General features: G+C 37.8%; 1 protein-coding gene across 1 annotated transcript in view; it reads right to left on the bottom strand.

Moving 5' to 3' along the window:
* The window catches only part of PLPPR5 (phospholipid phosphatase related 5), a 219,001-nt gene extending 206,437 nt beyond the window's left edge, over positions 1 to 12,564 (bottom strand). Inside the window, exons 1-2 of the mRNA XM_045036261.1 lie at positions 12,401 to 12,564; positions 7,973 to 8,047 (exon numbers count right to left, since the gene is read on the bottom strand). Coding sequence (XP_044892196.1) covers positions 7,973 to 8,041 — 69 coding nt within the window. The 5' untranslated portion in view covers positions 8,042 to 8,047; positions 12,401 to 12,564. The remainder of the gene's footprint in view (positions 1 to 7,972; positions 8,048 to 12,400) is intronic.
* Positions 12,565 to 12,618: the final 54 nt, after the last annotated feature.

Below are 12,618 nucleotides of genomic sequence, written 5' to 3' on the forward strand. Positions count from 1 at the left end.
AAGGCTTTCTGAGAGAGGTGAGGGAGCTACAGAAGAAAGTCTGAACTAGCAGAGGTTGGTTCAAGAGGTTTAAAGAAAGAAGCCATCTTCATACCATAAAAATTCAAGGTAAAGCAGAAGTACTGATATAGAAGGTGCAGCAAGTTATCCAGAAAACTAGCTAAGATAATTAATGAAGATGTTTACACTAAACAATAGATTTACAATGTAGATGACAGTCTTATATTGGAAGAAGGTGCCTTCTAGGACTTTCATAGTTATGAGGGGACAAGTCAATACTTGGCTCAAAGCTTCAAAGGACCGGCTGACTCTCTTGTTAGGGGCTAATAGAGCTGGTGACTTTAAGTTGAAGCCAATGCTCATTTACCATTCTGAAAATCCTAGGGTCCTTATGAATTATGCTAAACCTATTCTGCTTGTGGTCTCTAAATGGAACAAAACATCTGTTTACAATATGGTTTACTGATATTTTAAGCCTACAATTGAGATGTCCTGCTCAGAAAAAAAAAAATTCTTTCAAAATTACTGCTCACTGATAATGCACCTGGTCACCCAAGCAAGAGCTCTGATGGAGATAGACAACAAGATTAATATTGTTTTCATGCCTGCTAATACAACCTCAATATCCATTCTGCAGCCCATGGATCAGGAAGTAATTTCAACTTTTAAGTCTTTTTGTTTAGGAAATACATTTTGTTAGGCTATAGCTGCCCTAGATAGTGGTTCCTCTGATGGATCTGGGAAAAGTAAATTGAAAACCTTCCAGAAAGGATTCACCATTCTAGAGGCAATTAAGAACTTCATGATTCATGGGGAGAGGTCAAAATATCAACATGAACAGAAGTTTGGAAGAAGTTGATTCTAACCCTCATAGATGAGTTGGAGGATTCAAGACTTCAGTGGAGGAAGTAACTGCAGATGTGGTAGAAACAGCAAGAGAAGTAGGGTTAGAAGTGGAGCCTGAAGGTGGGACTGGATGGCTGCAATTTCATGATAAAACTTCCATAGATGAGAAATTGCTTCTTATGGATGAGCAAACAAAGTGGTTTCTTGAGATGGGATCTACTCCTGATGAAGATGCTGTGAAGATTGTTGACGTGACAACAGAGGATTTATAATATGACATCAACCTATTTGATAAAGCAGCAGCAGGGTTTGAGAGGATTGACTCCAATTTTGAGAGAAGTTTTACTGTGGGTAAAATGCTATCAAACAGCTTCCCATGTTACAAAGATTGTCCATGAAAGGGAGAGTCAATTGATGCAGCAAATTTCACTGTTGTCTTATTTTAGGAAATTGCCACAGCCACCCCAGCCTTCAGCAGCCACCCCCCTGGTCAGTCAGCAGCTGTCAACACCGAGGCAAGATCCTCCACCAGCAAAAAGATTATGACTTGCTGAAAGCTCAGATGATGGTTGACATTTTTTAACCATAAAGTATTTTTTAATAAAGATACATACATTGTTTTTAAAGAAATGATACTACAGCACACCTAATAGACTACAGTATCACGTAAACATAACTTTTATATGCATTGGAAACCCAAGCATTATTTTGACTCATTTTATTGCATATTTGCTTTATGGTGGTGATCTGGAACCAAACAGGCAATATCTCCAAGGTGTGCCTGTACTCTGATTAACGTAAGGAGGTTCTGCAATATGGTAATGAAGTAAAATAAGAGAGATGTGACCTTTAGTCTTCATGTGTTGGTTATGAATCCTGTGGGTATTAGTGACAATGGATTTAGTTCAGCCACAGAACCATTTGCAATCAATAATCCCTAAGTATTATTTCTCCACTTGTTCCCTAACACAAATATCAATAAATCTGACTACTACATGCAAAATTTCCAGAACTTTTTGTGTCTTTTTCTTATATGTGATGGATATCCTGGTATCACCAAGTACTGGGACAAATGAGAAAGGGGCCAAAAATCACTAATAAAAGAAATTAAGAGAAAGCAGAGGCAATGCAGGAAGCAGAAGGAAACTTCAAATAAACCATTCTTTAAAAAGAAAATGTACAGAAAATAGAGACAAAAAGGCATGAATAAGAGAGTTTAGTTTTTAAGAATTAAAAACTTTACAGGTATTTTTTTTTTACAAATTCAATGAGAATGTTGGAAAATAAAATTGAAGAAATGTCCCAGAAAATAAGATAAAAGAGTGAACAAAAGGACAGCATAGAAATTATATAAACATATATATTAATAAATATATTAAATTTAAATTTTATATTATTTAACACAAACATAATTCCTTTTTTCTCCTTTTATGTATTGTCCAAACTATAGAAGTTTAATATCCAAACCACAGGAGGTCCACATAAAGAAAATAGAAGAAATGATGAGAAGGAACACTATAATTTCAAGTAATCAAAAAAAAAAAAAAAAACAGAACTGAAGGATATGTGTCTCTAAAGTGAAAAGACTCTGCCGAAGTGCCTAAAACGGTAAATAAGATATGTAAAACTAAGACACATGACTGTATGATTTTGTAATACCAGTGATAATACGTTCCTTAGGGCTGTTTGAAACTCAGAATCTCATTTGAATTGACGATAAATTTGCAAGCTATAAGAGAATGAAGTAATGTTTTATAAATTATGAATGGAATCATTTGTTTTTAATTGTTTTTGATGTTTATTTATATTTGAGAGAGAGAATGTGTGAGCAGGGGAGGGGAAGAGGGAGAGGGAGACACAGAATCTGAAGCAGGCTCCAGGCCCTGAGCTGTCAGCACAGAGCCAGACGCAGGGCTCGAACCCACATGCTGTGAGATCTTGACCTCAGCTGAAGATGGATGCTTAACCAACTGAGCCACCAAGGCACCCCTGAAGGGAATAATTTTAAACCTAGAATTCTATATCCAGTGAATTTATTGATCAGATGTACATGCACAGCAAATACTTTAAGATGTGTTTCCCGTGTATCTTGAGGTAGTCAGGATAATAAATCCCTTAAAGGTGTACACATCTTGGGGCCCCTGGGTGGCTCAGTCGGTTAAGTGTCTGACTTCAGCTCAGGTCATGATGTCACAGTCCATGAGTTCGAGCACCCCGTCAGGCTCTGTGCTGACAGCTCAGAGCCTGAAGCCTATTTTGGATTCTGTGTCTCCCTCTCTCTCTGCCCCTCCCCTGCTCATGTTCTGTCTCTCTCTGTCTCAAAAATAAATAAAACATTAAAAAGAATTTTTTTAAAGATGTGCACATCTTAATCCCTGGAACCTGTGAATATGTTACCTTACACGGCAAAAGGAAATTAAGGTTACAGATAAAATATGTTTACTAATAAGCTAATCTTAAAATAGGGAGATTATTAAAATGGATCTAATATAATCACCATGGTCCTTAAAAGCAAAAAGATGGGAGAAGAGGGGGTTACATCAATGCAGTGTGAGAAGGATTCAACCCACCATTGCTGGCTTTGAAGATGGAGGGGGTCACAAGCCAAGAAATGTTGGCAGCCTATAGAAACTAGAACAAAGGTTCACCCTCAGACCTCTAGGAAAGAATGCAGCCCTCTGCACACCTTAATTTTAGTCCAATGTGATCTGACTTGGTCAGACCTCTAATCGACATAACTGTAAGGTAATATGTAATAAGACACTTTTAACAGGGCTATTATTTTGTGTGCCAAGATTTAAATAAAACTAAGCAAATAAGATAATGAAGCCATTATTAACTTCAAAAAAAAAGCAAAAAGTTGTGAAAGAAAAGACATGTACTGTTAGTATATTACTTGAATAGAATCTGCATAGCCATAATAACAATGAAAATGTTGTGAACAGGCTTTTTCTAACAACTATGATACATCTATTGCACGAGAATCAAGGGGAGAAGAAAGAATAGACAATGTAAAAGCTGAAGATTTCAGTCCCTTAAGAGGAAGTCAATTGATGATATCTAAAATTTATGAATCAAGACAGCAGTATACACGTATTATTTGGAGGAACAGGTAAAAAAGTTAACTCACGGCAGGGGGAAACAATTAGTAGACAAGGATTTTTTGTTATAACTTTTTAACACTTTTTGACCTTTTAAACTATGTGCTTCTGTTTATAGATTAAAAAAATGAATTAAAAAGAGAAAATTTGGGGTGCCTGGGTGGCTGAGTCAGTTAAGCTTCAGACTTGATTTTGGCTCAGGTCATGATCTCACATTTGGTGGGTATGGTGCTGACAGCATGGAGACTGCTTGGGATTCTCTCTCTCCTCCCTCTCTCTCTCTCTCAAAATAAATAATTAAATTAAAAAAATTTTTTTAATGTTTATTCACCTTTGAGAGACAGAGAGAGACACAGCATGAGCAGGGAAGGGGTAAAGAGAGGGAGACACAGAATCGGAAGCAGGCTCTAGGCTCAGAGCTGTCAGCACAGAGCCTGACATGGGGCTCATACTCATAAGTGGTGAGATCATAATCTCAGCTGAAGTCGGACACTTAACCAACTTAGTCACCCAGGTGCACCTGTACATTAAATCTTCATTTGCATGTCTTAGTGTTTCCTTAGTATAGATTCAAAACTATTTTTCCAGAAATTGAGCATCTACCAATGTGTATTGCTTTTTAAAAAATTTTTTTTAATGTTTATTTATTTTGAGAAAAAGACACAGATCATAAGTGGGGGATGGACAGAGAGAGGGGGAGACGCAGAATCTGAAGCAGGCTCCAGGCTCTGAGCTGTCAGCACAGAGCCCGATGCGGGGCTCAAACTCACGAACTGTGAGATCATGACCTGAGCCGAAGTCGGATGCTCAACTGACTGAGCCACCCAGGCGCCCCAATAATTAAATTAAAAAAAATTTATGGAAAAGAGTATGCTAAAATATTATCTATGAAAGCAACATTATAAGGAAAATTATGGGGTCGTCTGCTATCAGCCAACCCCATCTTCATTCCCTGCTTTTGTTGTCCCCATAACACTTAGCCACAACGGACACTTAAAATATTCTGCTCACCTATGTGTTAGTTGTTTTCCCAGATTATTAGAATGTAACACCCATGGGGTCTGTGGGCAGCTCAGTTGGTTAAGTGTCCAACTTCGGCTCCGGTCATGATCTCACAGTTCGTGGGTTCAAGCCCTGCATCAGGCTCTGTACTGACAGCTCAGAGCCTGGAGCCTGCTTCAGATTCTGTGTCTCCCTCTCTCTCTCCTCCCCTCCCCCCCTGCTTGTACTCTGTTTCTCTTTCTCTCTCTCTCAAAAATAAATAAACATTAAAAAAAAAAAAAGAATGTAACAGCGATGAGGAAGGAGATAGTATCTATTTTCATCACCTGTGTCTCTAGAACCTAAAACAACGCTTGCTAAAAGAAATTCAGTACACAGAAATGAAGAAATGAGATTTTTAGAACTCTGCAAAAATAAATGAACATTTATTACTTTAAATTGGGAAAAAAGAAGAAAGTCATTTCCATTTTAAAGAGAAAGAAACAAGTGCCGTGTAGGAAAAAAAAATAGGCAAGTGAAGCGGCTCAGCAAGCAGGGAGAGGTGGTTTTGTCTTGCTGCTCTGAGAGATCAAAGGAGGTGAAGCTAAGTACAGGGAGCATGAAAACTACATTCAAGCCTGTGAAAGCACAGGAGTTGAGCTATCAGAGGGTCAAGGAACCGAGATCAGAGTCTCGTTTTCAATTCTGACCTATCTCATTCAGTGTAGGGTGAATGGAGCTGGTGAAATGGTGGAGGCACACGACTGGCTTTTTTTCCTTCAGCTATGCAAAAAAAAAAGTAGATTAGTGGATGCTATGCAAAATTTTTTTTCTGGTCTCTAGTTTACTGACGCACAAGTTAATTGATTAACAATCTCTGTTCATAGCCTAACATCAGTTAAAATACTATTTACAGTTAACTTAAACCATCTAGTCACCTGTCGTTCATACCTTCCCTCCTTCAGCCTCAACTGTGTGCTATCTCTGTTTGTCTGTTTTCCCGGATTTACTCCGTAGATTTATACACAGCAAGTGTTCCGGCTCACCTTAAAGCATTTTTTTTTGCTTGTTACAATCCTTGTAAAGAACATCCATTGCTCCCCAAACACCAGAATTGTTTCAGTTTAAAGAACAACGTGATTCAGCTTCAGAGGCTGTCATTTATCCTGCTGTGCTCCAGTTCTCTCACGCTATGTAATCTCAAGAACTTTTGTGAAAAACTCAATCTGTGCCTCCCATCACCAGCTTTATTTAGCTGCCTTGATTGGAACTTCTACTTGTTTTTATGTGTAGTCTGACTGAGTTTTCAAATCCATCCTACTGCCATCCATGATATTTCTTTTCCCCACCATAAAAGAAAAATTGGTAGAAATAAGCATGTTGTATTTCTCTCACCCGACTAGAAAGGAAGCATTGTCTCTAGTTCATCATTCCACAGCTTATTTATCTTTATGTAAATACTGTTCATGCTTAGGCTAAAGTTCTTTGCCATGATTACTAAACATAGTTCATTTTAGCTTACTTTTGTATTTTTACTGGATTTTTTTCAAAACCGAGTTTCTTTAACGAGCTTAGCATCTTGTAGTTCTAAAGCTTTAATGCATATTTTTAAATACTTGAAACATTTGAAAGTTGATAACCCATTTGCTGGGTTATTCCATCATCCTCCCTCCCGTAATATCCTGATAACCTTGCCTCTCATTACATGTGGTTGCACTGAGTCCTTTATAGAAGAATATTAGAAAACTTCACTGCAGTCATAGAAAAGGAGACTGACTCCAAGAAAACAATTGCAATGTCTAAGCACTGAGCCATAATCTTGTTATAGCCATCATTGAAGGAAGCTATTACCAAACTAGTATTTCTGGCTTAATTAAAATATTAATTTTACTCATTATATCATGGAAATTATGTACATAATAAAGATGAGGTCACTGTGAAATATGTTTGTGATATTTCTTAACAGATTTTATTTTTTTAAGTTTATTTATTTATTTTGAGAGAGAAGGAGAGAGAGAGAGAGAGAGAGAGAGAGAGAGCGTGCACACATGCACACACACACACAAGTGGGGGAGGGGCAGAGAGAATCCCAAGCAGGCTCCACGTTGTCAGTGCAAAGCCCAACACAAAGGTTCCAGCTCATGAATCATGAGATCATGACCTGAGCCAAAATTGAGTTGGATGCTTAACCCACTGAGCCACCCAGGCACCCCTGTGATACTTCTATTAGTTTATATACACTTAATAAAAAAATAAATAGCAGTTTGAGATGGCCAAACAGGTTCCTACTGGGAGCTCCTTTGTTGATGCACAATGGCTATGTTGTTTATGTATATATAATTCAGAATGACCAATATGAGTAATGGTTTATCCAGATGCCATTAAATCTCTTTCATGGGAGCACATGATTATCTTGTGTGACATGAAAATCTCGGCAATGTACTCTAACTTCTCATCATCTCAACTTCCTTATAATCCTTGACAGACTTAATGAGTCTGAAAGAAGAGCTCAGAGAACTTGTCAAGGTAGATGGGGGAAAAAGGTGAGAAAAGAAGGTGAGGGAACAAAAATAGGTGATCAGTGTTGGTCCCTGGAGAGAGACAAAAGATCCTGAAATTCTTGACATTAACCTTAGGGCTTGCTGGCTAACTTAAGGGCAGATGAAAGCTATATTAGCCAATCAAGTAAAGTCAACACTGTATAGTTCCAGAACAAGGCTGAAAGATCTGGGGATAAGAAAAGCTTGTGAAGAGTAGGGTGGATATTAGAAAATAGGGTCAGAGAGAAGAAGATACATCAGTGAGGTAATGAAACTATAACTCTGGATCTAGGTAGGTGTTTGTGCATGACACAACTGTGGAACCCGTATTTGTAATCTCCATAACCATGAAACATTTCAGATGAAAAGAAGCCCATAGCTTTACAGATTTCTACAATTAGTTTCAACATGCACAGAGGAGGATACATGGAGTTATTTTTGAAGGGATAGCATATTTTTTTAAATAATATATATTTTAAAGGTGGATTTCCAGAATGTTCTTACCTCTACGAAGATGAAGCAGGGGAAAATTGTGTAGCTCCTAAACTCTTGACTTTGATGATTCGGAAACATGTTTTCCTGTTGGGACATAAGTAAAGAATACAGTAATTTAGAAATGGTATATCACATGGTGTGCCTGTGGAAACTCTGTAAATTCTCATTATAGAACTTAGTTTTTACTGGGAATTGACATTTTGCATCCTGAGTTATTTCTTTAAAATGTTAGAAACATTAGTATCTTTTACTTGTATTGCACCTGGCATCCACAAGCATCTTTCTTTTTGAAATGTTACTGCTGGCTTGAGAGATCATCAAACACTTTCACCTCTACTCTGGTGCAGGCACAATCCAATATCCAACATCTGACCCTATCTGTCACAGAGATAGACACTATGGCCATGGAAATAGTGCCTTGAAGTTCACAGAGTACCATAGCCACACCTTTCCTGCAATTCTGTGCATGCTCCTCCCCAATTCCGTCACAATATTAAACATTTCTTTAGATGATCTTTGTCAATAATCTGACAAGATACTCTAACCCCAGGAATATGGTGAAGGAGGAAGAGGTCCTGAACTCTGGTTTGCAGCTGGAGCTCAAATTCCAAGAACATTCCACATTATCCCCACCACCTAGTTTGGAAAATTTACAAAATAAAATGTTTGTAATATGAAAACTACCTTACTAGATGTACATCAATCTAAACAGTGGAAATGTTCATGAAGAATTATTATACATTTTGATTGTGATCCTTATTAAAAAATAGATAGCTGAACCTCTTTCAGATAGTTAAGAAGGCAAAAACTTACAGAGTCAAGACCTTATGGAATCAAAATTAAATGTGTATTTGGAATTACTGGCAGAGAATGATATGCAAAAATAAATGTGCATACAGCAAAGGAAACAATCAACAAAACTGAAAGGCAACCTATGGAATTGGAGAAGATATCTGCAAGTGACATATCAGATAAACTGCTAGTATCCAAAATCTATAAAGAACTTATCAAACACAACACACAAAAAATAAATAATCCAGTTAAGAAATGGGAGAGGACATTAATAGACATTTTTCCAAAGAAGACATCCAGATGGCTAATAGACACGTGAAAGGTGCCCAACATCACTCATCATCAGGGAAATTCAAAATAAAACCGCAGTGAGATACCACCTCACATCTGTCAAAAGGGCTAAAATTAACAAATCATGAAACAGCAGATGTTGCGAGGATGTGGAGTAAGGGGAATCCTCTTACACTTCTGGTGGGAATGTGAACTGGTACAGCTACTTTGGAAAACAGTATGGAGGTTCCTCAAAAAGGTAAAAAACAGAACTACCGTCTAACCCAGCAATTGCACTACTAGGTATTTATCCAAAGGATACCAAAATGCTGGTTCAAAGGGGCACATGCACCCCAATGTTTATAGCAGTACTATCCACAATAGTCAAATTATGGAAAGAGCCCAAATCCCTATCAACTGATGAATGGATAAAGGAGTATATATACACATAATATATGTATATATATATTACATACATATACATATATGTATATATATATTACATACATACAATGGAATATTACTCAGCCATCAAAAAAGAATGAAAGCTCACCATTTGCAAGGATGTGGATGGAGCTAGAATGCATTATGCTAAGCAAAATAAATCAGTCTGAGAAGGACAAATATCATATGATTTCACTCATATGTGGAATTTAAGAAACAAAACAGATGAACATGGGGGAAGGGAAAGAAAAATAAAATAAGGTAAAAACAGAGAGAGAGGCAAACGAGAAGAGACTCTATACAGAACAAACTGAAGGTTACTGGAAGGGAGGTGGGAGAGGGATAAATTGGGTGATGGGCCTTAAGGAAGGCACTTGTTGGGATGAGCAGTGGGTGTTGTATGTAAGTGATGAACCACTACATTCTACTCCTGAAACCAATGCTACAATATATGTTAACTAACTTGACTTTAAAAACTTGGAAGAAAAAAATGTGCATAAACAACTCATCGAAGATAGAAGAAATATCTAAATTACTACATTCCTCCATGGATAAAGCTGAAGTGGTGGTCAAGTGCGATTTTTTCTGAAGTGTGATTTTTTTCCTGGGTTGCAGTATCATGAGGAAGCCCCAAAGTTGATATGTCCCATATTCTAAGTTGAATTGTTATAAGTGGTTGGGGTCTGCTTCCCTGCTGAGGGGAGCCAAACCAACTCATTACTTCCACTCTCTCTGCACAGTTCAGTAGTTTTCAGTAGAATGCCTCATTTCAAGAGATATTTGGAAAAAGTATATGGGAATTGAGTTGTCATAATGGGTTGGACCCTTTCTTGACATTCAGGGACAAGGACCAGGGATTCTACAGCATGTGTGGCAGTGCATAGGATGGCTCTACACCTAACAAAGAATCATTCTTGCACCCAGCTCCACTTTCTAATGTTCCACTTTAAACACGTCCATTGTAGTTTAGTTGAAATGATAAAAAAAAAAAAAAAATACAAGTTACGTGAAAATTCCCTAACTTCAGACAAGGGTATTATAGATAGGGAAACTTCAATGGAATAAAGACAGTGTTTCCCAATTATAAAAGTTTTACTTATGTAGAGAGTTTTGTTCACTCAAGATCATTTCTGACTACATCCAATTTATTTACTTATTTTTTAAAAAAATTTTCATGTTTGTTTTAGAGAGAAAGAGAGAATGAGAGACAGAGTGCGAGCAGGGGTGGGGCAGAAGGAGAGGGAGACACAGAATCTAAAGCTGGCTCTGTGTCCGCACAGAGCCTGTCGTGGGGCTTGAAACCACACACTGAGATCATGACCCGAGCCAAAATTGGATACTCAGCCGATTGAGCCACCCAGGCACCTCCTGACTACACTCAATTTAAAAGGTTTTCATTGTATGGATTAAATTGGTGGAGATTCATGACATGCAGTGATCTCATTAATCTTATCTTAGCATAATGATAAAAAAAAAACTGTGTGATGAAAAATATACATATTCAAATTATTTATTTATTTTGGGGGTCCTCATGCTTTTCAATTCTGCTCTGAAATGTTCAGTCTCACAAAGAGAGAGTAAGGCTGAGGATAAGGGGTAGCAGGAAAGTAGCCTGCTATTTGACAAGGAAGGGATGGCTTACGAGTCAAGGAGACAAGGTTGCATGGCTTACGGCTTTCTTGACAGCACCACACTCGAGAAAGCCACCTTGTCAGGCTAGGAAATCCAAGCAGCAAGACAGAGCAGGGAGGACTCACTTTGGTGGGGGCTGAAGGCATCTGGGGGAGGGAGTTCTGAGCTGTCTGCAAAGAACCTTCACAGGAACCCTGGGAGAAAATCAAAGCTGATGGTGAATTAGTTCTACCACGAAAGATCAATCCTAATTGACAATTACAAAAAAACAAATTAAATGGCATCCGCCAAACTTAAGAGGAGAATGAAAGAAAGAGAGAGAGAAGCTGATGGCTGATGGTTGGGACTATTGCTTCCATCACAGGTCTTATAGCCCTTACTCACCAGCACACTACAAGCACAACCAGCCAGGAGGGTTACCCAGGGCAGCCATTTCCATGTGAATCTCCCTCTCCTCTCCAAAATATAACATAATGTAACCCTTTATGAAATTTAGACTGTAAAGTGAAGGAGTGATGTAAAAGAAAATGTGATCTTTACTAAACTAGAAGGAAAACAATCATTAGCATCACAGTGGCATATTACAAGCATCATTTAAACCATTTTTCAGTCTTGGTATAAGTTACCAGAGCCTTCCATTCAAAATGAAGACATTATTCCTTCAGCTCTTGATGCTCTCCCTTGGACACCAGGAGAGAAGGTAAAGAGGAGCGTTTGACAACTTTTACATCACACACTGACACTCATCATAAAACTAATACATTTATGCTAATTTTATTTGAATTTTGTTGAAGTCATCAATTATTTTAGATTTAAATAAAATCAGAAGCTGAGTAGAACTACCATATGGCAGTTATAGGTGAGCTAACCACAAAGCACTGGCCTATGTTATATCACGTATACTAGGCTTTAGAATCAAAGTATCTTGATCTTTTTAAAAATTTTTTATTTATTTAAAAAATTTTTTTTAACATTTATTCATTTTTGAAAGACAGAGAGAGACAGAGCGCAAACGGGGGAGGGCTAGAGAGAGAGGGAGACACAGAATCTGAAGCAGGCTCCAGGCTCCAAGCTGTCAGCACAGAGCGTGACGTGGAGCTTGAACTCACGGATTGCAAGATCATGACCTCAGCTAAAGTCGGCCACTTAACCAACTGAGCCACCCAGGCGCCCCAAAGTATCTTGATCTTTTAAATAAACTAAGGCAAATTTCTGCTGGGATGTTCAGTTTTGTAAATTATTTTGCAGAAGTATTTAATGCTTATTTAACCTATTTAATGGATTCCATCATATACCTACAAGGCTAAAGCCTAAAAATTCCTGTGCTGAACTTCAATTACTGTTTGAGAGCCATAGACTAGTCATTTGAGTGCTTCTTGGCACTGTATATACATAGTGTGGTAGTTTTAAAACATGCCCACAAATTCTTTGATGTTCCTCTTTTTAAGAGGTTGAGACTAATTTCCCTCCCTGACTTGTCATTTCTAGTGAGTGGAATATAGTAGAAGGGATGGTTT

The sequence above is a fragment of the Felis catus genome, chromosome C1 (assembly GCF_018350175.1).
Source record: "Felis catus isolate Fca126 chromosome C1, F.catus_Fca126_mat1.0, whole genome shotgun sequence".
In the NCBI taxonomy this organism is placed as follows: Eukaryota; Metazoa; Chordata; class Mammalia; order Carnivora; family Felidae; genus Felis; species Felis catus.